The sequence below is a fragment of the Lycium ferocissimum genome, chromosome 11 (assembly GCF_029784015.1).
Source record: "Lycium ferocissimum isolate CSIRO_LF1 chromosome 11, AGI_CSIRO_Lferr_CH_V1, whole genome shotgun sequence".
NCBI lineage: Eukaryota > Viridiplantae > Streptophyta > Magnoliopsida > Solanales > Solanaceae > Lycium > Lycium ferocissimum.
In genome coordinates, this window is record NC_081352.1 from 5,189,039 (window position 1) to 5,216,308 (window position 27,270).

Here is a 27,270-nt window from a genome sequence, read left to right on the forward strand (position 1 = left end):
TGAAGGCAAATTCCTATTTATTTAAAAAGTATTAGAAAAAGGATGAGCACCAAGAAACATATGCTGTTGTTATTTACTAATGCTTTACAGTACTTAACTTATGATGCATCCCCGCAAACTTCGGAAGGACTTACAGGTCATGGAAAAACTTATGGGTTCAAATTTACAACACTAATTGACCAACAAATAACACGTATATAACTCGCATCAACGAGATACAGCTGCTACTTAGACTCATGAACTCTCCTTTCTTTCCCTTTGCTCCCCCCCCCCCCCCCCGGTCTCCTTTTCTTGTCAACCAGTTGGCATTAGGGAGTGGGAGAAAAGACGGATTCATCCTTTATAGCTACTGTTATATGAGCATGTTTGGACACTGTCCATCACCTCAAACACTGCCTTTCTCTACCTATAACAAAAGTGAGGCCACCAAAATATGTGCAGCAAAATTTGGGAACTTCACACATCAGTCAATGGAACCAATCGCCTTTTTAGCAGAATCCTTAAAAGTTGGTTTTAGCATGTATTGGTACGCTTCAAGTAGGCCAGTACACCAACACTTGTTAGCACAACAGCTCCTGCAAAAATCCCCAAGCGCAGTGAACCCCATCCTTCCTTCTCTTCAGAGGTAGTACTCAATTGTTGCACTGGTTTTTCTTGGTTTACATCAGAGTAGTCTAGATGCAACCTTAAGACCTGAAAAAGAAATGTAGCAGTCATGAAACTTAACGACAAAACTGTCGATTGAGCCTGTATAGAAACACTGACTGAAACAGATGCGTGACGGAATTTTGGTCATAATCAGAAGTTTGATGCTTAAGGGAAACAATTTTTTCCAGAAATATCAAAAGGTACTTGTCAGTACATACAAGTTGGTGCTTCTCTGCCTTATCCGACTAATGACCAAACTCCCTCGTGCATTATGATCACAAATTCATTCATTATCAAAGGGATGCAATTGCTCGTGACACAGGATCTTCCTCAAATTTGACAACCATAACTTAAAATGTTTAGAAGTCGATGCACTAGGAAAAGACATAAACGAGGAGCATCAGCATACCTTTAGTCCCAGTGATCTGGCGTGGTTAACTGCACCAACAAGATCACTATCAGATGTCAGCAGAACTTTATCGCCTTCATCATCTTCATACTACAAAAACAGAAAGTTTCATATCACCTTCATCTCCTCATATACACACTACATGAAAAAACAGAAAACAAAATTCATCAAGGCAACACCAGATATTTCTTTAGCACCTACCAAAAGTTGAGGACGATTTTGTTCATCTACTGCACCTAACCTTTGCATAACTGCAGTAACAAGCTCCAGTAAGCTCTCTGAGCCTGAGAAAGAAGAAGCAGAGGGTGAGATGCATTCTCTAAGAATTAAGTTAAACTAGTGCATGAATAGAACCTCTTTAAGTTTTAAGGGGGAATTCCTATGTAGTAAAAGCTTTGGTGTTGCTTCTTATAACTAAATTTATTTTACTGGATAGTAAAGTTTCAGAAAACAATCCACCTTGAATCCTGCAGTGTAGTTGTAAAAGCACAACCATGAGAAGACTACTGACGGACAAAAACAGTCAATAACATAGAGACAAACTCATTTAGGTTTTCAAGTTGCTAATATTAGCTTTTTAAAAGCATGTATAATATGCACCATTACCAGCATAAAACCTTTTCTTCAATCAGACATTTTAACCTTATTCAAGGAAATCTGTCCTGTTCAACCAAAATTTACAGCGCTTTAATTTAAGTTCCAGTTTCTTCAGCTCGCACACAAGGCTTAGTCAGACTCTATAGTCTTTTAATACAAACTTCACAAAACATGAAACCTTAGAAATCCTCCACTTTTAGACTCCTGCAATGAAGCATAAGCTACATTCTCCAATGGCAAGGGAGAATACTCTCATGATAAAATGAAAACTTAATATCACTAAATACAGCTACTCGAAGATATCTAAATGAGTTTCATAGCAACTCATTTCTAGAGGTGAACATATTATCTATTGCAAAAAGCAGTTCTTCACAACAAAAACATACATTCACCATAATGAAACCATCACAAGTAGAAACAAACAAACTACTCCTATGTTTCATCTTATGTACCTTAGTTTGACTAACCACAAAATTTAAGAATGTAAGAGAACTTTTGAATCTTATGATTCCAAACTAAAAGTGTGTATAACATAGCAAAGAATACTCTATGAATCTTGTGTTCTTAAACATGTCATATCATTCCTGTCGGGAAGCGTCATTATGGGTAAAATGGGAATGTTGGAATTTAAGATTTACTCTGTACAGAAAAGTGGCATTTATTTTTAAACAAACTAAAAAGTAAGGTACAACACAAATCTAAATGGAAGGAGTATATCTTCTTGTGAACGAAAATCAAGTAATTTCAATGATACAGAAGGTTGAATAATGCTCTACTGCACAATGTAATGAAGTCTGCAGCACTCACCATAATTAAATCTGTGGACACGACCTTTAAGGTCGTCAAATTTGAAAGCAAATGTATTTCCAAGACCCAAAGATGGATATCCAGATTTTCCAGCTTCTGTCCCTTCTGACATCATCAATTGAGACATAGACATCTCACTGTATGATAAGGAAAAGAACAAAGCTTGCACTGTTAGCTTTATTATGCACAGGTCATGAAAGCAGCAACCTAGGAAGCATAAGTACCTGAGCGTATCATAATCATCTGGTGGCTCCAGGTTAAGTGCCGAATCCCAAAACTTCTGCATCACAGTATTGGCCACATCATTGACAGCACCCGAGCTGTTCTCCACCTTTATAAAAAAAGCAAATGTGAGACAACATACTCAGTATTGCACTCCTTCCTCAAAAAATTATGATATGCTCCTCCTTTAGATACAAGTCCCAATTCGCGTACTGAGGCTTTATTTGAGCGTTTGACCAATTTTCATGTCAATCTAGACTTTGAATTACTCGTCTTTCAGAAACGAAAACTAGATATTTAGAAACATTGGAAAGAATACAGCAAGTGTGCCTTCTCCAAGAATACAGCACGTGGGCCTTCTCCCCACACTTCAAAATTGAGCCCTCCATCAAGTTGATACATTATAAAATAGAAGCCTAGAGCAGAAAATATAACCTCTATAACCACAATAGGTTTACAAAAATTTAAAACTTTAAGGATAACCAACTAATGAAACGATATAATATAGAACATCTAGATGCTCAATATTATTGCATAACGGTCTGCGTGCCATCTTAGCCCAAAAACACTTGGACAGAGCTCTCAAGGGAATAGCCACTTTTGAAGCAGTCTTTCAAGTGTGTTTGATGGGATTGCTATTTCAAACTTGCAGCTTAGATAGGGCGTCTCTGTTATAACTAAATCAATGATGCTGATAATAATGATTACACAACTCATTAGAAAATAATCAAACAAGTCGAAGCAATGTGTGTTTACTAGTCAATAAATGTAAAGCAGAGCTATGATACACCAAGGAAAGTGTCTTCGCGTATACAACCCCCAATATTATTTTTTAAAGTCCTACAAATAGAATTGATTTCTCAAAAACACTAATTTAGTCATGCAAAATCTATGTTGCTTAGATCCTTCAAAATCCTTGCCGCATCCATGTCGACCTGACATGATTCGGGTGTGTGTGGTGTGGGATCTGCACTAGATTTAGACAGCCTAACTTGTGTACTTTGACTACGCTGCGGCTAAGAAGTATTGGTTGATTAGGTATTTGGTCTGATTTTGAGTTTATATCATATATATAATTACAATAAAGTACCAGAACACTTTGCTATTATAGGAGATACACTTAAGAACAAAATATTAAGTATTTTCAAGGAATTTAATTGTACTAGCTTTAGTTTACTGACTTTAATTAACGTCAACTATATACTTATATATGTCTTAAAATACATTTATTCTCTATATCTTAAATGTCAAAGGCAAGTTCTACAAAGTGGTGGTTAGACCGACTTTATTGTACGGAGCAGAGTGTTGGCCAGTCAAGAAATGTCACATTCAGAAGATGAAAGTCGCGGAAATGCGAATGCTGCGGTGGATGTGTGGACACACTAGGAGGGATAGAATTAGGAATGAAGATATCCGAGACAAGGTGGGAGTGGCATCGGTGGAGGACAAGATGCGGGAAGCGAGGGTGAGATGGTTCGGGCATGTGTAGAGGAGATGCACGGAGGCCCCACTGCGAAGGTGTGAGAGGTTGGCTATGAATGGTTTCAGGAGAGGTAAAGGGAGGCTGAAGAAAGAATTGGGGAGAGTGATTAGGCAGGATATGGCACGGTTTCGGCTACCGAGGACATGACCTTAGATAGGAGGTTGTGGAGGACTCAGATTAGGATAGAAGGCTAAGTGGCGTACCCTTTCACCATAGTAGTTGCAGTTTTGCTCACTTGTCTATTGCCTTTTGGTTTATGCATTTGATTGCTGCTTTTATTTGTTGGGACGTTGAACTTTGATTATTTTTTTTTTATTATTATTTTTTTTTTTTGAAACTGGTAACTTTTCTTTGATTATTTTATTTATCTTTAGTATTCAATGCTTCTTACTTTCTGGATGGTTCTACCATGACTTTCTCGCTTTTGGTATTCGTGTTATCATATTGCTTTCGATATGCTTGGCCCTATCGACCTTTTGTCTTGTTTTCCTCTTGTCTTCCTCTCTTCTCCTCTCTTGAGCCGAGGGTCTCTCGGAAACAGCCGCCCTACCTTTCAAGGTGGGGGTTAGGTCTGCGTACACTCTACCCTCCCCAGACCCCACATGGTGGGACTATACTGGGCTGCTTGTTGTTGTTGTTGTATCTTAAATGTCAAATTGAGTGCCATATAACTGGAGTATATGCCCCAAACTGCAGAACAGAGAGGGAAAATGTGTGGGATGAACTAGGGGCAGTAAGGGGTTTGATAGATGGCCCCTGGGCTGTCTCTGGGGATTTCAATGTTACTAGATTTCCTTCTGAAAAAATGAATTGTAGAAGAAGAAGTCCTGCCATGGAGGAATTCTCAGACTTCATAGAAGACATGGAATTGGTAGACCCTCAGTTGGAGGGAGGGTGTTTTACATGGTATAAGGGTGATAACTATAGAATAGCATCCAGAATTGATAGGATTCTATTCTCACATGAATGGGATGATAAGTTCAGGAATATCAAGCAGTCACTGTTGCAAAGACTGGAATCTGATCACTTCCCAGTTGAATTGCAGTGTGGAGTGTGGGAGCACAACAAATCCTATTTCAAATTTGAAAACTGGTGGTTGAATACTGATGGGTTTGTGGAAAGAATCAGGGATTGGTGGAGCTCCTTTGTCTTTACAGGCAAACCAGATTTCATTCTGGCTTGTAAGTTCAAAGCTTTAAAAGCCAAGTTGAAAGATTGGAGCAGAACTAGCCAAGGAAACCTGGGATTTCAAAAGACTCAGATTCTGAGTCAATTGGCTACACTAGATGCTGTGGTGCTGAATAGAGTGCTAACAGAGGAAGAATCAGTTATGAAGGCATCTTTGTTGATGGAATGTGAAGAGCATCTTAAAAATGAAGAAATTGCGCGGAGACAAAGATCTAGGGCTCTTTGGCTTGAAAAAGGGGATAGGAACACCAGTTTCTTTCATAAGGTGGCCAATGCACATAAGAGAAGCAACAACATTGATCAGCTTGTGATACAAGGAGAAACAGTGGAGGATCCAACAAGAATAAAGGGAGAAATTATTGATTTCTATCAGCGTTTGTACTCTGAGTCTATAGATTGGAGGCCTTCATGCAACCTAATTAACTGTCCTGCTATTAATGAAGAAGAAAAAGCAGCTCTAGAGGGGGATTTTGAAGAACAAGAGGTGTTGTCATGCTTAAAGATATGTGCCATGGACAAAGCTCCAGGTCCTGATGGCTATACAATGGGTTTCCTTATCAAATGTTGGGATGTGCAGAAGCCAGATATCATGGCTACTTTTGAGAATTTCCACTCTAATGGATTTTTTGAGAAAAGCCTCAATGCTACTTACATAGCATTAATCCCAAAGAAGACAGGTGCTAAGGAGTTGAGAGACTTTAGACCCATTAGCCTTATAGGCAGTATCTATAAACTGATCTCTAAGGTGCTCACAGAGAGGCTTAAAAGAGTTATAGACAAGCTGGTGGATGTACAGAAGATGGCTTTCATTAAAGATAGGCAAATCATGGATGCCATCTTAATTGCCAATGAAGCAGTGGACTCCAGAATTAAACAAGGCAAGCCAGGAATTTTATGCAAGTTGGATATTGAAAAGGCATATGATCATGTCAACTCGGAGTTTTTGCAGAAAGTGCTTTCTTGTATGGGTTTTGGAAGAAAATGGATCAAGTGGATAAAGTATTATATATCAACTGTCAGGTTCTCAGTTCTTATCAATGGTTCACCTGAAGGTTTTTCCCCAGAGCACATAGAGGGTTGAGGCAGGGTGACCCCCTATCTCCTTTTCTGTTTGTATTAGCCATGGAGGGCCTGAATAATATGATCAAAGTGGCAAGAACCAACAACTGGATCAAAGGCTTTGAGGTTGCGACTAGCTCAAACTTAAATGCAAACACTGAAATCACACATTTACAGTATGCAGATGACACCTTAATTTTTTGTGATGCTGATGAAGATCAACTAAAGATTTTGAGAACAATTCGGGTACTGTTTGAAGGAATTTCTGCTTTACATATTAACTGGAGAGAGTCACATGTATCCTATCAATGAAGTGAATAATATGGAAGATTTGACCAGGATTTTGGGTGGAGAAGTAGGTTCATTGCCAACTACTTACTTGGGAATGCCTTTAGGTGCTAAATCAAAGTCTATGAATATCTGGAATTCTGTGATTGAAAAGTGTGAGAAGAAATTATCTAGGTAGAAGTCACAATACATATCACTAGGGGGCAGAGTCACTCTCATTAACTCTGTACTGGATGCACTCCCAACCTATATGATTTCCATCTTTCCCATTCCAGAGGGAGTTATCCAAAGACTTGATAAGATCAGAAGGGACTTTCTTTGGAAGGGTAACCAAGATACGAAGGTATTCCATTTAATTAAGTGGTGTAATGTTATACTGGGAAAGAAGCAAGGTGGTTTAGGTATCAGGAACTTAAATTTACAGAGCAAAGCTTTAAGACTCAAATGGCTGTGGAGGTAGTCAAAAACACCTCAACCTTACTGAGGAAGAATCATTAAAACAAAATATGGGGAAGATAACAATTGGATGACTAAGGAGGTGAACACCCCTTATGGAGTCAGCTTGTGGAGATCTATAAGAAATCTTTGGCCTTTCTTGAGGATCCATTCCACTGTTAAAAGTGATCAATGGTGAAAACACTTCTTTCTGGGAGGACGAATGGTTGGGAAGCACTTGTCTAAAGGAACTCTTTCCAAGCATTCATGGACTGGCAGTACATCAAGATAAGAAGGTAGCTGAGAACTGGACTGCTCAAGGATGGGACATTCAGTTTAGAAGAAACTTCAATGATTGGGAAATCAATACATTGACAGAATTTTTCAGAAAACTGGAAGAATTTAAAGGAACCGGGGAAGGAGCAGACAAACTATGGTGGCAAGAAGACAGCTAAGGCATTTACAAAGTGAGCTCAGCTTACAAATTATATGGAAAGTGAAGGTGCCTCACAAAGTTGCATGTTTCACTTGGCGGTTGGCAAGAGAAGCTGTTTTGACTCAAGAAAACCTAAAAAAAAGAAAGTTCTCTCTTTGTTCCAGATGCTACTTGTGTGGTGAAGAGGTTGAGACAGTTAGTCATCTATTTTTACATTGTAGGATTACAGCCCAGCTCTGGAGGATTTTTATCAATCTAAGAGGCATTGTTTGGGTAATGCCAAAAAGGATTACTCAGTTACTTTATAGCTGGGAGGAGGCAGGAGTAGGAGCCATGGACAGAGATAGATGGAGGATTGTCCCAGCCTGCATTTGGTGGACAATATGGAAAGAAAGGAACACCAGGTGTTTTTTTTTTTACAATGTTAACATTCTCTATATCCACAGGTATACTATACCATAAAAGTATAGTCCCCCAACCAAACTATTACAGATTGTAGCAAAAAGCGCCTTCCTATATTGCTAGTTATATATTATCCAAAACATCAAAGATATCTTCTGCTTCAATTAGACATTCCTTCTCACACCAAAAATAGTAGAGAGCTAAACAATTCAACTTCAGCTTCTGTATGTCACTATGTTTATCTTCAAAGCATCTCTGATTTCTCTCTTTCCATACAGTCCACCATATACATGCAGGGACAGCCCTCCATCTCTCCTTCTGATTTGACAAAAGACCTTCTCTGTCCCAACTGCTAAGGGCCCCCTTTGTATTACCTGGCATCACCCATCTGAGTCCCCTCAGGTTAATGAAGATCTTCCAGATTTGGTATGTCCATTTGCAATGTAAAAAGAGATGGATGGCTGTCTCTGATTGTTCGCCACATAAATAACATCTAGAACATAGATCAAAACCCATTCTTCTCAGTTTCTCCTGTGTCAATACTGCTTCTTTGGCCACCAACCAAGAGAAGCAAGCTACTTTCAGAGGTATCTTCACTTTCCAAATCATTTTCCATGGCCAACAACCCACTTGGTTGTTTACTTTGGTTAGAATCCTGTATGCCTCTGTCACCTTAAAATTTCCTCGGGAATTTCCTTGCCATACCATAGCATCTGCATTTCCAGTGATGCCCTTAAACTGATTTAGGACATTATAAAACTCTGTTATCCTCCCAATTTCCCGGTCATTTAGCATTCTCCTAAAAGTCAAGTTCCATCCCTGATTAGACCATGCCTCAGCTACTGTTGCTTCTTCTTGTTGGTTTAGAATGTAGATATCTGGGAAGCTTTGTTGTAGGGAACCTCGTCCCATCCAATTGTCCTTCCAGAAGGATATCTTCCTGCCATTTCCCACCTTTAACCTTGAGTTATTCCACATCTTTGGCCACAAGTTTCTGATGGACCTCCAAACACTGCAACCATATGGGGTGGTTACTGTATTTGTGGTCCAACTACCATCTTCCCCATATTTCTTTCTGATAACTTCCTTCTATAAAGGTTCTTCTTCTGAGGCATATCTCCACAACCATTTCATCATCAAACTCTGATTTTCGGCCTTCAAATTCCTTATTCCCAGACCTTCCTCCTTCTTGCTTCTTAGCAAAATTTCCCATTTGACTAAATGGAATTTCTTGTCATCACTATTTCCCTGCCAAAAGAAGTTATTTCTTAATGTGTCTATTCTCTTTATCACACTAGCAGGGGCTGGGAATATTGACATCATATATGTTGGTAATGCATCTAAGACACTATTGATAAGTGTCAATCTCCCTCCCAAAGATAAGTATTGCATCTTCCAGTTTGTCAAATTTTTTTTCACACTTCTCTATTACTCCACTCCATATCCCCTTTGATTTGCTTTTTGCCCCTAAAGGCATACCCAAATATATTGTGGGTAATTCTCCTACTTTCCCTCCCAGTATATCAGCTAACACACGAATCTGCTCCACATTGTTCACTGGATAGATAAAACTCTTTCCCCAATTGATGTGAAGCCCAGAAATGGCCTCAAAGATGATGAAAATAACCCTCAGTATTCTCAACTGCTCCATCTCAGCATCACAAAAAATCAAAGTATCATCTGCATATTGTAGGTGAGAGATTTCCACATTATTGTCAACCCTGTTATTTACCTTAAAACCCCTGATCCAACCGTTACTTCTAGCAGTTTTCAGCATATCATTCATCCCCTCCATAGCTAAGATGAATAGAAAAGGTGACAGAGGGTCTCCCTGTCTCAGACCCCTCTTAGAAGGGAAAAAACCTGCTGGTGAGCTATTTATCATGATTGAGAACTTCACTGTACTGATGCAATATTTGATCCACCTGATCCATTTATTGCCAAAGCCAGGTGTTTTGAAGACACCAGCAGTGAAGTACAGAAGATCAAACTGAATTGCATTAAGCTTTTTTGTTTTTGGTGCAAGCAGATCTACCTAGATGGTACTGAGTCCATAATAGAAATCCTAGGTTCTTGTTAGAATTTCACTTTATGGACTAGTTTCCTGACTTTTGCTATGATGTAAATATGGTTTTCAGTACAACCTATGTACTGATCTAGTCAAATACATACAACTGTTACTTTCTAAAAAAAAAATGTCAAATATATACTTATATATGTCATAAAATACATTTATTCTCTATATCTTTAACACTCGTACCCATACTCCTATCTTTTTTTTTGAAACTGGTAACTTGTGTGTATTAATAGACAAAACAGTACATAGGTTGTACTGAAACCATATTTACACCCATACTCCTGTCTGTATCCCCGAATTTCTAAGATTTAGTTTAGGTGATGACGAATCCGACTTCTAGATCCGCACCCGTGTCGGGTGCCCACATGCGTATCAGAGCAACATAGTGCAAAATCATACATGCAAAAGAGGTGACTAGATTCATTCCTATATGCCATCTAATTCAAACTAGGATTTCACATGCCATCACTTTTCAGACCTATAACATAAGAAATGGTTAGAAGTTTACCACGGATATAGCTGCATGAGTTATCTGCAATACGTCTATGCATGCGACAACACATCCATCTGCAAAAATATAGGTTAAGCTTGACGGTGGAAACCACTTTCACTATTAACGTCAGAGTTGGAAAAATGTAGAAAATGTCAAGAAGCAAAAGCTCACCTCTATCTAGAACAGGAAGGTGTAGAAACTTCCCATCATGCATTATATGCAGAGCTTCAAGTATCGTTGTCTCTAATGTTGCGTATTCAGGGTTTGAGGTCATTACCTACAAATATGACAAGGTCTCAGTAAAAACATTTTTCCTTGGATAAGAGACATGGCTAAAGAGAACCAAAAAACAATATTTGTATATTCCTGCATATTCTGAAATTCTATCAGCTCCAAGACGTAGACCAAAAGGAACCTTTCCTCTCACCAGCTATTCAGGTTAATAAGATGTGAAAGCGTGCTTATCTCTATAAGAAGGGTGTGTTCCGAGGTGTGAAGTGGGACAGAAGGAACATCACAGATGAGCTTTTGAATAAAATGAACTTTTGACAAAGTCCAAAGAGTACAAGGCGAAAATAAGCTGTTCAACGAAGTCCAGCAATGAAGACTACCATGTAGATGGAGCATTGCGTGAGCTTCCAAAAATAAGTTCAGCTGCCAATGATGAACTTGAATAAGCACCTCAGGATTTCCATGAGAAGGATGCTCAGTGTTACTTAAAGAATTGCATGTCGATTTCAGAGCATCCTTCTAACGTTTAAACATGCATCAACAAGCCATATAGAAAAGTACCAAATAACATCATGTTATTTCCTCAACTATCAGGTCACCTATTTTAACAATGGAATACATCCTACAGTGCTTTAATAATAACGCAATAGTCAGGGACTTGTCCCCTCCCGTTCTAACCTGAGACATAACTGCAACTGCACACCATTATCCTAATGTTTCACATACCTACCACAACACAACCTTCCCCAACGCATGAACTTTGCTAGATCAGCTCAAATTTTCTATTACTAATCATCGACATTTGTTCTGACCACAGTTTTAGAAATTGTATTTTCTGCTTCTCAACGGTATAAACACCAACCTTGAAGTATCAAGAACTGAACTTTTACACCAAACGCATGACTGTATTGTTTCACGGAGGGTTAATTTCTTGGTCATCAAATTTTGTTAACTTTCTGCTGGAGAAGCAACAACATACCCAGTGAGATCCCACAAGTGGGGTCTAGGAGGGTAGAGTGTGCGCAGACGTTAACCCTACCTTGTGAGGTAGAGAGTCAGTTTCTGAAAGACCATCGGCTCAAAAAATAGGTTTGAAGAGCACAAGAGTGAAAGAAGCTCTAATCAAAATACTAGAGGTGGCAAACGGGTGGGTTGGGCTGAATTTGGGTGGGTCAAAGTGGGCTGAGTTAATAAATGGGTGGGTCAGCAGCTTGGGCTAAAATGGGCTAAAAAGCAAGTCAAAACCCAACCCACCGAATTCTTACTAAGTTTTAATTGCTTTATTTGTTCTTTTATAATGTTTGAGTACCTAATAAAATTATTATTTTTCTTTATTATGGCTATATGTAACATATTAAATTAAGAAAATGCCTTTTTGAAAATATTTTGACAAGATTTCTCATGGATCAATTTGGGCTAACTATCAGCCTAAATTTTTGATGGGCTGAAATGGGTTGGGCTTAAATGGTCTGAGCTAATAAATGGGCGGGTCAATAATCAGCCCAACTTGGCGGGTTGGACGGGTTATGATTTTATGGGCTAATTCTGCCACCTCTAGAAAATACTAAGAAAAGAAAAAGGTAAAAGATAAACAGAAAGGCTGGATTCACCCATATGGGAAACTAAACACATAAGGGTGATAGAGTTTGAATTTGCAGAAGAGAGGTTATCCATTTAGATGCTTTGACGTTGACCGAGCAAGAGATTGAGGGATCGAGAAATGATGAGGAGAAAAGATACTGGGTAGCAAACTATAATGTCTGATAAATTGGATTAAGAATGCTGCTATTCCTTGTAATTCACGAGTACTTTGTTTTCTCTCATATATAGCTACTAATCAATAAATAAATAGTTTAAGAAGGCAACAGAAAAATTAAAAGATAGCTTCAGCTATAAAGAGGAAGGCTTATTTCAAAATCATCCTTTTAAACTCATTTGTCGAACAAAATAGCATAAAAGAACATGATTTTTAAGTATGTCACAACTATAACATGCTACCTCATGTCTACATATATATCAGGAAAAAGTTAAGGAAATGGTGACACACACACGCGCACATACATAATATATTTTATGGTTATTAACTGTTTCATTTGGTTGTCTTATTTTTAAAATATCAGGTTATCCATATCCATCAAAATATTTACCACTTATGCGTCACTAATTAATGTTGTTTGTTCTCTTGCAGCTGAGCTTCAACTCAGTAAGTAGGTTAATAAGTTGGCAATTTTCCGACTTATCAATATCCTTTTTGTGATGTTTTGAAAGGATGAGTATCAAAAGTCTAAAAGGAGCTAAAAGGAGCAAAGAGATGTAAATTGAGGAGCTTGGGACCCTAAAGAAAAGAAGCAAAAATATGAATGAAGGGAGAAAAGTGCAGCCCGCACTTTATTGTGCAGTGACGCGCTTGCCGGTAGAAGTTTATTAATTCAGTATGGGAGAAGAGTGTGAAGCTGACAAGAAGTAAAGTGCAGACCGCACTTTATTGTGCGGCTTCTCTCTTGCCAGAAGAACTGAAGCTGAAATTCTCTGAGAGACTGTTTGGAAAGCCATCTAGGAATTGGATTTGTGTGTAATTGGGTGTAATTACACAGTTTAGCATGTCCGTATGGCCAAGTAATTGCTTGGTCAACATGGAATTGGGTGTAATTGAAGAGGTGGACTCACACTCTTCAATTCTCAAGGGGGAGGTACGAATTGGCGGTAAATACACTACGTAATTACAAGCTAATATAACTTTTTTAATTTTATTTTATTTTTCTTTTCTCAAATATATTTATAATAATCCTTTTACACTATTTCTCTTCCATTTCTCTTATTCTCAAATATGATTAGGTTCAATGTTATTTAGTTAATTTCTTGCTTATATTTCAAATTAGTGGCTGCAAATATTGATTTATGCCCTAAATATCTTGATTCTCACTTGAGGAAGGACAATTAGGATTGAGTAAATTAACTAACAATCAATTAGACTAATTGAGAGGTCAATTAGTTCTAATTAAAGGGATTGAACTAGAGATAAGAATATCCCGAATTGTGCAATTAACCAGTTGATCTTAATGCAATCCTTTTGACTTGAAGGAGTTAAACTTGGCTTTGACCACTCAATATTGAGTGGGTAATTGAGTATTTGTTGCCCTAACATCCTTAACCACTAAAAGCTTGACAAATTATATTTGTTAGCTTTACATCTAGGTTAGGTACGCATCCTATGTTTTTTTATCAGTTGAGTACAACCTAGTTAAATTTCCGCACCCAAGTGTTTGATTAATTCTTATTAGTCTTAATTTAGTAGTTTTAATACATTACAACAATTTTAAGAGGATAAACGTGGTCCCATGGACCCCTGTTTGTATAGAAGATTGGGTCTCCTTTTTTGAGAATCATGTTTTGATGTAGGTTCTCTCTTTTTGGTATACGGCTTGTATACGGGACTTTTTCCCCCAATTGTCAATAAAATTATTACCTTATCAAAAAAGAATACAGATACCTAGAAGTCTAACTCTCAAGCTCCTTCAGGTTCGATATCTGATCTGGCGAGTCACTATATTAGTACGATCGCTTTACATAAAAGGTGTAACTTAAGCGTATTAGTTATCATGCATCCAAGTCCCTGGTTTCTAAATAGAAGCCAAACCCGAAGCAGATGACAAGTAAAATATGCAAAGGATAGAGTGATACCATTCTTAAATAGAATTGCACCATTGAGAGCAATCCCACATGCAAATCCTTAAGGATATTTTACCAAGCTACAAATTGAACACTATTTGCATAACAACGATTGTTTCATTGCTTAAAGCAATGAAACAATGTGAAGCAAGGGGTTGTCACTTCATGGTTGAAGCCTTGTGCTTCATAAAAGTGTACTCTTCAAAGAATGGGGTGAAAAGTGATCCCAACATGATGTGTTGACTCTTTGAATTTCAATTTAAAAATGAAAAAACAGAAGGGAAAAATGACCTTTGCTATTGAATATAAAAACTTATCTAGACGTATGCTTTAGCGTTCTCTTTGTTGTTCTTATATTCTTGGCCTTCAAGATTTTGTACAGCTTGTTCTAAAACTACTTCTATTTCTCAACTTCTTTTGATTCACCTTTTTCTTCTCAATCAAATGACTCTTTCCTTTTTTTCTTCTAGTATGCAAGTCCTCTTATTCTGCTACTTCTATCTTTAACTTCTTGTTGGCTTCTCTCTTCTACTTTCCTAGTATAACACTAATGTAATCAAAGTTGAAATGTAATGTTGCAAATTAATTATATTTCAGGTTGATTAATAGGAGATGGAAATCTAATTTTTGTGATTGAAGTTGTCTTTTATGGTTTTCATTGAAACTTTATTCTGATAATATCATCATTATTATATATTCAATACTAAGACAAGTAACTTTAATTGCACTTGATTACTATGAGTACTTTAATCTATTTACAGTCAGTATTTAACTTTCGGTAATAAGTGTGTGCTTCACTTCTCACTTTTGATTTTAAACCACATGGATTTTGTCACTTTTTTGCACTTTTTGCTGTTAAAAACACTGAAGTAACAGAAAATGTTTGGAACTCTCATTGGAATTAAGACAGCTAGAGATAAGGAGAAACAAAACCTTCTCGACCAGTGTCAGCTCAGGGGATAGATTTTGTGCTACAACACGCATAAGAATATCTTTTGAGCTGCATCACAATACCAGCAGACATCTATTAGACATGCACTACATAATTGCCAAGTGTTTGGCATGAAAAGATAATAACATTAGTAGATGTACATAGAATTCCAGCTTGTTGAGGAAAAGTAAATACGTCAATATCCCCTGAATTTTGTTTCCAACAGTGATAACAGCCGAGTTGACCCGTAACTCTCGCATCTTCTTAGCAGCAACATACACAGGATCTGAGGGGCATACTATTGCAACCCTGATGACATAACAGGATTCAAATCAGGCGGTAAAAGTCAATCTGCACACATTCTTAAATTTAAGAGGTGACAGGAAAGTTAAGCTATACTTGGTATTTTCAGAAACAATGGCTGACAAAGAGGGCTTGAACATCCGCTCCCGCAGTGTTTCTATAAATGCAGATGGAGCTGAAACAGAGTGCAGAAAGCATAAGGCGGCGGATTACCATACTTCGGATGTATAAGTTTATTACGAGCTCAAACTAATCAGGAACAATCTGATGTAAGCAACAAATTGAGAGGAATGCATATTGACCAAGCATCAAGTGTAGACAGCTTATATTGCTTGTACATGTTAGCCAAGCAAACTTGGATCCATGTCTACCTACTCATCAACTTTGTTTCAAAGTCATACACACTCAACTCCACATCTCCATTCACTGGTAATGGCCTTTGTAAGGCCAAAAAAGTCACGAAAAGCATATCACAAACATTGATATAGCATTTGGTCACAGACCTGAAGTTAAGAGATGTATCATCATAACTCTCTACCAAATACCACTTCAAATGTAGTGGCAATCTCTAGGCCACTCTAATAATAAAAAAATTAACATAAAAAAAAAAAAAAAAAAAAAAGTTAATATAAACAGTATGTTCCTGAATTGCGCTCACTTAAGTATCCCTTGCTATCTACTAGTTACCAACTCCCTGCAATAAATAATAAATCTGAACAGAGGAGATAATCTATTTGATAGCTCTCAAATCTTGCTTTCATCTAGTAGAGTCTGGTCAGAGCTGACATACCACAGGGAAGAGTTGAAAAGATTATTGTTGTACTTGTACATAGGAAAAATCAATAGAGGCGTTTAGAGACAACACATAATATTAACTTTTGGTACATGATCCAGCAACTAACACTTTAACGAAGCAGTATTGTCACATGGAGCACTACTAACCCGAGAAGTTGTTCCCCCACTGTCGTTCGACCCCTTCAACAGCCACAGCAATTGCACTTCCCTGTTCTGCAGCCTTTTCCATCCTTGATATAGCATCAAAAAGGCATTTTGTAATATCCAGCAATGCTATAACTTCACCATTTTCCACAACAGGAAGATGGCGGAATTTACCTGTTAAAATGAGCAAAACAAGACGATATAAAAATCAAAATAAAGAAAAAAGTCTTTTACCAGATTAATGCTCTAGCAACATGTATCTCAAGTACAAGAGAAGTCCATTAACAAACAGCTTCCAATTTCGTAAATTAAAGCAGTACGCCCGTGCCAGTTCCAACTGCTACTTCACAATTTTATTGATCACTAATCCCGCTAAATTAATTCTAAAATAACTCCTCGATGGAACTAGGCCTAGGTGTATGAACATTTGTTGTGATTTCCGTTCATTTTTTATGTGTGTGTGTTTTGGGGGGGGGGGAAGAAAATTAGAATATAACATGTCAAAGACACCTTGCACCATCTTCTGAAGGGCTTCAATAGCCAATGAATCTGCAGTCACAAAAATGGGGTTCCTGGTCATGACCTTCGAAATAATTGTCTGGTCAGGCCTCAACTCCTCAGCTATAACCCTAGTTGCAATATCCTACACAGAAATCCGAATTTAAAAAATTAATAAGACAAGAAAGCGAGAAACAACTAATTTCCAATGCTGCTGTAAGTGTCTTCAGTTTTACTTTTATAAATGTAACTTCCCTATTAGTTGTCACTTTCCTTCATTTTATCCTAACAACTCCCTCGTCTACTCATAGATAAGGGAGGAATAGCCTTGTTGAGAAGTTGGGGGTTCTTGTCACCAAGGGAAATTGGGAAAAAAGACACTATCGAGCTCTTGGGTTGTGGATGTGGGGAGGAGAGGTGGTGGGTTTACCATATCTAGAAGAAAATACTAAAAATAAATAAATAAATAAATAAATAAATGGAAAAACAGCAATAACAGTCTCCTGGTCTACTTATCTATTTGTTTGGTCTCGTTGAACACTATCAAGTTCATTGAATGTTGATTATACAACACTCCCTAATCAATAGAATGGATATTTTCATTCTTCTTGAACCGACCATTTTAGTGTTAAGTTCTTCAGAGATACATAAACCCTAGAATTTAAAAAACATTTTACAAAAAGCAGTACACCAAACATGTGAACGCATGCACGAAAGAAATAAAATTAAAAAAAAAAAATTAAAAAAAGAGCGCAAGAACATGACCAAAGACCTTGTCAGTTACTATGCCAGAGAGTAAGGCATTTGTGTCAGTCAATAGAACAGCATCAATTCGTCTTGCTGCCATCCGCCGACATGCCTCAGACACGGTGGTCCCCTCTGGAATTGTCAGTGCCTTCGATAACCTCAGCTTCTTCACTGTTCTCTCCCCAGCAACAGACCTAAAAGCACACATGTGAGCATTCAGAAGCATAAAATGTAACCACCACCATGCATAAACATTATCATAAAAGTGCAGACACACCCTAATGTTATATTAATTATATCATTCCCTCCTTCAGACAGGCCAAACAACTGATTTTGTTACCAAAAGTTCTCTTCCATATTTGGTGGAACTTTTTCTAAAGGCAAAGGTAATATTGTTAAAACAGTACCAAGAAGGTACTAGAGAAAGGAAAAAAGATCAGAATTTACCGTTTCGTTATTGACTCAGAGAGTCAAAAAGATCCAAAACTGTGTTATGCTATCTAAAATGCTGCAGTTACATCAAAGAGTATAAAATATGTAAATGTTTAAGCTTTACAAAGAAATATGCTCTGCCCTTCATTCAAAGCATCTCATGTTTCTTTCGAGCCACATATTTCAAATGATGTACATCTGTAGTCTTCCAAGTCTTTTTGCACCTGCTGTCAACCTTCTGCTCTTGCTAACATGTTACTAGCTTCCTTGCATCCAATGGAATTACCCAATTTACTCCAAATTCCAAATAGGTTTACAAATAGAGACCAGATTTGCGAGGCATAGCTACAATGTAAAAATATATTATTGGCATTGCTGCTCTCCAGAGAACTGCTACAAAGGCACACCTATTGCATGCTGAGGAGCTTTACATTCCTAGATCATTCTCCATGGTCATCTTCCACAATTATTTGTCTGTGTGTGTGGGCTCAATCAGGAGGCAGTTTCAAAAATAGTTAGATTCTTGTTCTCAACGGAATGGGACGTACAATTTAGTAGAATTCGTCAATCTTTGCTACAAAGATTTTCATCAGATCATAATCCAGTCATGCTACAATGTGGTGAATGGGAAATTCCTAATTTGTAATTTAAATTCGAGAACTGGTGGCTTGAGGTTGAAGGTTTCACAGAAAACATTAAGAGCTGGTGATCTCTTTGTGGCAAATGGTAGACCAGATAATGTTTTAGCCTCCAAGTTTAAGGTAAAACTAAAGGAATGGAGTGCAGAAAATTATGGGAGCCTTGAAAAGAGGAAGACATCTATTATAAATTAACTTGCAGACCCGGATAGGCTACGGGACCAAGGAATCTTCGCAGATGATGAAGTACTGGAAAAAGCACATCTGGAAATGGAATTAGAAGAGGTGGCAAAGTATGAAGAGATAGCTTGGCAGCAGAGACCCTTAGCTATATGGCTAAAACAGGGGGACAGGAACACAAAAATTTTCCAAAGGATGGCAAGTGCACGCAACAGAGTCGACTATATAGATATGCTGGAAATTAACGGGGAACAGGTGACTGAACCAGATATTCATACTACTAAAGGGCGAATCCCTGCATTTACCAGAATTTGTATTCTGAAACCGAATTCTAGAGGCCGGGCTTTAATTTTAGTAATTGTCCAAGTATCTCAACTGAGGAGGAGATTTGGCTTAGGAGTTTGAAGAACAGAAAGTTTTGGACAGCATCAAGCTTTGTGCTGTGGACAAAGCTCCAGGTCCAGATGGCTATACAATGTGTTATTATCAAGTGTGCTAGAATTTTCTCAAGGAAGATATTAAGAAAGCAGTGCAGAACTTCCACTCTCAAGAGTATCAAGAAAAGTTTTGATGAACTTATGCGGCTTTAAAACCAAGAATGAATAGTGCTAGATATCTAAAAGATTTTACACCTATTAGCCTGGAGGGCAGTGCGTACGAGATCCTTTCAAAGATGCTGACCAAAAGGCTTAAGAAAGTTGAGGAGAAGCAACAAATGGCATTTATTAGGAGGAGACAAATAATGGATACTGCCTTAACAGCAAATGACGTTGTGGATACTAGACTGAAAAGTCACTTGTCTGGGATTCTATGCAAGCTAGACATTGAAAAAGCTTACGATCATGTGAATTAGGCCTTTATAATGAAGGTGCTAAAAGACATGGGCTTTGGATCGAAGTGGTTGAACTGGATATTCTTTTGCATCATCACTGTCAAGTTCTCTATTTTTATAAATGGGTCACCGGAAGGTTCATTCTCCTCACAAAGGGGCCACTAATACTTGCATTAGGATAGGCTGATGTATAGGATAGGCTGTCTACATCACACCCCTTAGGGTGCGGCCCTTCCCGGAATCCTGCTAACGCGGGATGCTTTGTGCATTGGGCTACCCTTTTAATGGTTATAGAACATGCTGAAAATTGCAAACTATAATGGTTGGGTGAAGGGATTTAGGGTGAATAATGGGGAAGGCCATGATATGGAAATCTCACATCTCTATGATACTATAGTGCTCTGTGATGCAAGCATGGACCAAGGTATCTAAGACTTATTCTCACAGTTCTTGAGGCTATCTCTAGATACACATAAACTGGAGGAAAAGTTTGATATTTCCAATTAATGAAGTTCTAGAAATTCAAATTTTGGGTTGTGAAGTTGGTTGTCTCCCCACAACTTATTTAGGGCTTGCTCTTGGGTCAAAAACAAGGCTATGAATATATGGCGAGGGGTGATTGAAAGGGCTGAGAAGAGATTGGCAAGGTGGAAAAGTCAATAACTTTCTTTAGGGTGACAGGCTGGTTCTTGGAAACAGTGTATCAGATGCTCTCCCTACTTATGTGATGTTCCTTTTTCCTTTGCCAGACAAGGTAGAGAACAAAATTGATGCTTTAAGAAGAAATTTTATCCGGCAAGGTAATAAGGAAACCAGATACTTTCATCTGGTTAACCAGATGTCTTTAACGATTAGCGAGAGTGGGTGGTCTTGGTATAAGGAACATGGAGTGCATAATAAACTCCTTAATGAAATGGCTACGAAGATACAATTGTAACGAACAGGCTTTGTGGAGGTAGGTAAAATTTCTTTTATTGGTAAAGAGTATTGTATTGAAAAGCAGCAAAACTACTGGCAGGAATTTACAAAGGAAAGCCTCATTGCAAGTTGTGTAATGAACTCAAAAAGTCAACCATGGCTTCTGTATCATTAGCTATTGCCATGCTGCACCAAAAAAACCAGTAAAGACATGCATCTGTTCTTCAAACTAATTACAGCAGGTAAATTAATTTGAAGTATGGGCAAGAGGGCCATTGGTGTACTAAACCAGTGAAGACATCTTTTGGTGTGAGCATATGGAAATCCATCAGACAACAGTGGCCAATTTTTCTTGATAATATTGGCAATGGCAGAAGATCATTTTGGGTTGACAACTCGTTGGGCCTTGGTCCATTAAAAGATCAATTCCCAAATTTGTTTAATTTGACATCCATCCCAACAATCACAGCAGAAGAAGCTTGGGGCCAACAAGGTTGGAACCTATATTTCAGAAGATGGTTGAAAGATTGGGAATAGAGACAGCTGCTGAATTCTTCAAACAACTGGAGATGTTTCAAGGGACCGCTAATAATGAGGATTCATTGCCCTGGAAAGGCAAGAATAACAAGTTGTTTACAGTTAAGTCTGCCAATTTAATTCTCTCAAAAGATGGAAGTCAAGATAGCTGGTGGCGTAGTAAGCAGATTTGGAAGACTAAAATTCCTCTCAAAGTGGCTTGTTTCACCTGGTTGCTGGCCAAACAAGCTTGTCTCGCTCAGGAGAAGTTGAAAGGACATTCTTATGTGCTCTAGATGCCACCTGTACCAGGCTAAAACAGAAAGCAATGGTCATATATCCATGCATTGTGTGGTAGCAGATCAACTATGGCAGCTGTTTCTTAGCATGACTAGACTTAAGTGGAGCCTGCCTAAGACTACAAAGGAGTTGTTTGGGTTGCTGGAATAGCTCAGATGACAATGTTAAGCAAAAGTGATGGTGGATAATCATGCCATCTTGTATCTGGTGACATTATGGAAAGAAAGAAATGCGAGATGTTTTGAAGATATAAGAAAAGATTAAGACGAATTGTTTGTCATTTCATTTTTTAGTGTAAGGAAAAGTATGCAGATGAAGCAGAATCAATTATAGATGTCATAGGCTCCCTGTGAGAAGAAAGATTTTTTTTTTTTTTTTTTTTTTGTGTTTGCTATCCGTAAACATGGTTTCGATGTTAGAAATTTACTGTTACACTTTTCCAAAAAAAGTTCCTGTGCCGAAAATTTTCCAATTCCGTCTTCACAGTATCTGGTGACATTGAAGTCACCTCCAACTATCCAAGGTAATGCTTCAACACCTTCAATTTCAGCCAAGTCTTTTCACCTCCAACTATTCAAGATAATGCTTCAAACCCTTTAATTTCAGCTAATTTTATTCATAGTTTACTCCTCTTCATCCTATCACAAGGCTCATAAAACCTGTAAATATGAAATTAAACCCTAAGGTAATCTTTCCCCATGATACAAACGCAGAATGAACTCCAGCGGCTTCTCTTAGCAATTCCACCTTTTTTGTCCCAAAACACTAAAATCTCACCATTGTTATCCTGGGCCTCCAATTTCACCCAATCTACCCTTCTCTTTGTTATATAAGCCTCATACTCCAGCAAATGTTTATTGGACCATACCTTCCTGCTTCTTTTGCTTCTTCCTTTGTGTCAGGACTCCTCACCATAGTTGATACAAAATTCAAGCAGCTCCAATTTGATTCATTCGCTCGGACGGACTATTAGAGGTCCCAGCTTTGAGAACTTTCTCGTTCATCAATTCGCAGCAATAGATTCAACATCTTCGAGCTTTAGTAATTACACCAAGTGTTTGTGCATTCTTAATGTGTTTCTCCTTATCCACTTTTACTCGTCAGCATTAACCAGCTCTAAAGAATAAAGCTCTTCGGTCTTCCCTAGCTTGGACATAGACTTGTGTTTGGGATTGTTCGAACAAATTTCTCGTCTAAAGTATTGGTTGGCTTCGATCTCTACGACAAAAGGATCACTAGATGAGCTCGAATTACATAAAATGGCCTTGGGCCTTCAAGTAGGGTCCAAGCTTTTCAACTTAAAGATATCTTTCTTTTAAGAGGTCCATTTGTTGATCGCTCTAATTTCAACTGAATATGGGCCCCCTGTAGATCCCTTTTGGTTAATAACTAAGCCAAGCCCATGAGCATTTCTAACTGTGTCCTTTACCACCACTAGCCCATCGAAGATTTTTAATTTTGAATTAAGTTGTGCCCTTGACACCTGCCTTGTACGCGTGCGCATTCCAAGTGATGAAGATGTATCAGAAATATGCGACGCCAGAATACCATTTCCCATATGTAGTTGCTTTTCATCTTGCATTTTTTGGCCAACTACTCCCAAACTCTGATAGACTTTGACATTGATTCCAATAAGACCGAAAGTATGAAGAGAAGGTCATCCACCAAGAGTTTCACAATCATTAAAAACTTAACATCGAAAAAATGAACATATTAGCCCATCTCTTGCGTGTTCTATACCATGTGTCATCTTCGATCTGCAACAACAACATTCCCAGTATAATCCCACCACCAGGTGCATAACCACCAATTCTATCTCCCATCTATTTGAAGATATTCTTCCACCGCAAATGTATTGGAAAATTGAACAATTAAAATCCAAAATAAGTAGGTCTCCATTTCAATAAGTAGTGACTGATGACTACCACTCCAGGTTCAACATGAGTTTGATAAGCAATCAACCCCCTCTTTTAATCCTCTACTTCATTTCTCGAAAGGAACCCGAATATGAAGTGAATTCCATTTAGCTGCTTTGATTTTACCCATGCCGCATTTTTCAAGTCTTTTCAACCCATTGTTGAACCTCTAAACAACTAAGAATAATGGTGTTGTCACTCCAAAATGTCCAATCAAGCATGAATAGATAATCCACTCCAGCCTTCATAGAGCTTTTGTCAATTAAGAACAATAATTATTTTTTAAAAATAAAAAGATGATGCAAGAAGAGGAGAGGAAGAAGGATAAAATAATCAATTGCAACACTGCATATAAATAATGCTAAGGAGAGAGGGTTACTAGCCATTAAACTTGCACCATCCATAACACTTCTCCATCCAAAATCTTAATATTGTCACCGTGCCATCCTTTAACCGGAACTACTTGAGCATAGCTCTGCTTTCTTTGATCTTGCTCATGAACAATACCTTTCTTGATAAATTCAGTAATCTTGCCCGCATACTCCCTCCCCATCCAAGACTCTTGCCTATCACTAAAATAATTATTACAAACTTTTCTCATTGAAGGCTCGCTTAACCCTTGGTTTTGCACTTTGCCTTGATTGATTGACGCTTTAGTGTCGACGTCAAGGTGTAAGGCATGTGCACCTTCACTCATAGGGTCTAAACTTTACTGGTACAACCACGTATGTATAGCAAATTAGAGTTTTTCATTCTTTTGTACGACTAATTATTATTTGTGTTTATAGTTACATTTCTAGCATTGTTTACATTTTTCTATTTTTTCTTCATTGATGCTTTCTTTGCTGAAGCCCAATGCTTTCTTTGCTGAAGCCCATGCTTCAAATGCACTGTGTTAAAGCTCCACCAAACTTTAGAGCATTTTTGCGTTGTTCACTTTTGACTACTCTATCTTTTATTGACACCACTCTGATGTATGTCCATATGCATTACAATTTTGGACCAAGACATAGGAATGCAGTTGACTTTGTATTTTTCCATCTCCTACAAATCCTCCCTTTGCCTTTTGGAGCAATTGTAAGCATTTGCGCAAGCCCAAAATGTTAAATTTGATGAAACTACTTAAGGAAAAAAGATTACAACATCGACTTCATCTAAACCAAACAGACGCAAAAGATTATTCTGTGACTTGGTTTGGTTTGGGTTTTATTTTAAAAAACCGGCAATATTTAGCTTAGTTCAATATTGAAGAAAAAAAACAAACCAAACCAACAATAAATGTATTAATTTATAAAATTATATGACCATAAATATTTATGTTTATAAAGATATTGTATATACTTTCAACCTAAAATGGTTGTATAAGCATATTCACTAAGTTTTTTGCCTTTTTTTGTTCTTCTATATTGAAGTTACTTAGAAGTGACATATTTATTGCTTTAATCATTAGGTTAGATAAGTTTGACAACATATACAGATGTAAGATTGTTGTTTGACGTGTGAAAGTGAATAATTGTCATGTCTTAGAGTGAAATTTCTCACATATAGGTGTTTCAATAGATAATAGGTTAATCAAATTGTTCGATTCTTACTAAACTTATACTGCCGTGTGAGAAATTGTGTCTTTAGCTCTAGTAGAGTGAATGAAATTATTTGTATTACATGTGAAAAGAAAGACAGACAAAATCGAAACAAAAAAAATGGCTATATTTGGTTTGGTTTGTATATTAAATAAACCGACATAATTGGTTTGATTTTGGTTTATGAAAACCAAACCATAAACACATCATTGGAAAAAAAGTAGAAAGACTGATGATAAGGTGCAGCGTAAAGAAGGTTTGACTTCAACAACTCACTTTATAACTCTACACCACTGATCTGTTTTTGAAACAAGAACATTTACTACGGTTCACTGCTCTATCAGGATGTTGACCATATCATTCCATCCATGTAGAGAAGCGGAACCAATTTTGTATTACCAAAAACTATTATTTCAAATTTCTGATGAAAAAAAAGTGATCATGTCCTTCTGGGGAAAAAGAGGACGCAGCCCGGTGCATAACCTCACGCTATGCGTGGGGTCCGGGAAGGACCGGACCATAAGGGTCTATTATATGTAGCCTTACCCTGCAGTTCTGCAATAGACTGTTTCCACGGCTCGAACTTGTGAACCTTGGCAGCAATTTTACCGGTTACGCCAAGGCTCCCCTTCCGGGGAAGAAACAGTGAAATCTGAATGGAAAAGCAAATGACTTCCCCACTATCCTTTCAACTCTATACACTATTCTGTATCTGATTGATATGAAAGGGAAAGGGTTGACTTTCAGAATATGCGAAAATTGTAGGTATGGGAAAATCAGAGAAAACCAAGAAAGACAAAAAGAAGAAAAGCTAAAGTTACATAAAACATAGAAAAGAGAGAGATATATGTGGCTTACGAGTGAGGTGGAGAAGAGGGTTTGCTGTGGCTAGTAGCGTTAGTGGCGCTGCCTCCATTTTCAGATTGATTCACAGATTTCTTCTGTACAGTTGAAATGTTTCTCTTCTGTACCAAACTACTGCGCCTGGGGGCTGGAGGCACTTGACTACTCATATTTCCACCAATTTGATATTTCAGGGAATATTTCCAAGTAAGCAATTAAGGCATCTACAATTGAATAATAATAATAATAGAGCCAGGGAAAAGGAGAAGATAATTGGGTTTGTCTGCAATTTGTTAGAATAGGGAAAGAATTCAGAAGGGCTTGGGAGTTGGGAAATTTTAGTGGCAAAATTTGGGATGCCCTAACCCAAACCCAAACCAGCTCTTCTTCTTCTTTTCTCTCTAGGCGTTACTGATTTTGTAATATGCAGACCTCAATGGTAGCGTTTTCTTTACCCCTTGTTTGGATGGTGGTTTCCGTGGTTTATTAATGTACGATTTTCTATCAAATTATGTTTGTTTTCACTATTTTTTAAATTATGTGGTATGATATTATAAATTTATGGTTCATTTTATGGTTATATAAACATGAAAAATCCTAATTTTTGAAATCACGGATTTAGTGATTTTTTCGTGGTTATATATTTCATTTCTCCATTGTATCCCACTCTCCACCATCCACCCCACTCATTTTGCCCCCCACGCTATCACTCACCCCTCACCGACCCCTCCACTAACCCCACCCACGCCTCCACTACCCCAACCTACTACCCCGCACCACCACCTAACCTCACCCTCATAACCACTCACCCCCACCCTACCACTCACCCCCACCCTACCACTCACTACCCCCACTCTCATCCCAAACCACCCACCTCACACCACCCACCCCTCCACGACGCCCACCCACTGCCTACTTATTTTTTAAAGTTCCTATTTAATTCTTTACCTGAGTTTTATTAATATATATAAATTAATTATATATATATATATATTTAAAGATATTTTAGTAAACTTACAAGTTATTATACAGTACCATATAATCAAACCAAACAATATAAATGTTATTAAACCACAATAAACGATACAGTCTATCCTAACATTGTGTTAGTTTTGTAATTGTGACTCCTCATTTTTTTAAAGAGGAAAACAAAAATCTACCAATGAAAAATTATTTTGTTGTATATTTAATTTCCTTTGATAAATGTGCCTCGTGTTAGCCATTTGGTCAGTACCGCTCTACTAACGGAGTAC

At 37.8% G+C, this 27,270-nt stretch overlaps 1 protein-coding gene across 1 annotated transcript; it reads right to left on the bottom strand.

Moving 5' to 3' along the window:
* On the bottom strand, positions 1-26,481 carry LOC132037265 (CBS domain-containing protein CBSCBSPB3). The gene is made up of 14 exons (XM_059427760.1): positions 26,033-26,481; positions 17,888-18,056; positions 17,128-17,260; positions 16,621-16,791; positions 15,775-15,853; positions 15,571-15,684; positions 15,378-15,444; positions 10,716-10,821; positions 10,560-10,618; positions 2,686-2,792; positions 2,462-2,598; positions 1,259-1,341; positions 1,058-1,147; positions 1-693 (listed from the first exon to the last, which is right to left on the bottom strand). Exons 1-14 carry the CDS (start codon positions 26,185-26,187, stop codon positions 514-516), a joined length of 1,650 nt encoding a protein of 549 aa, XP_059283743.1. The 5' UTR covers positions 26,188-26,481; the 3' UTR covers positions 1-513.
* Between the last annotated feature and the right edge of the window lie 789 nt (positions 26,482-27,270).

Excerpts from the sequence above, each read along its gene's own strand:
- LOC132037265 (XM_059427760.1), bottom strand. The coding sequence starts at position 26,187 with ATGAGTAGTCAAGTGCCTCCAGCCCCCAGGCGCAGTAGTTTGGTACAG. Across the intron at positions 15,854-16,620 it reads GTGGGGGAACAACTTCTCGG|CTCCATCTGCATTTATAGAA; the intron begins GTTAGTAGTGCT and ends ACTCTGTTTCAG. Across the intron at positions 2,793-10,559 it reads CTCATGCAGCTATATCCGTG|GTGGAGAACAGCTCGGGTGC; the intron begins GTAAACTTCTAA and ends TTTTTTATAAAG.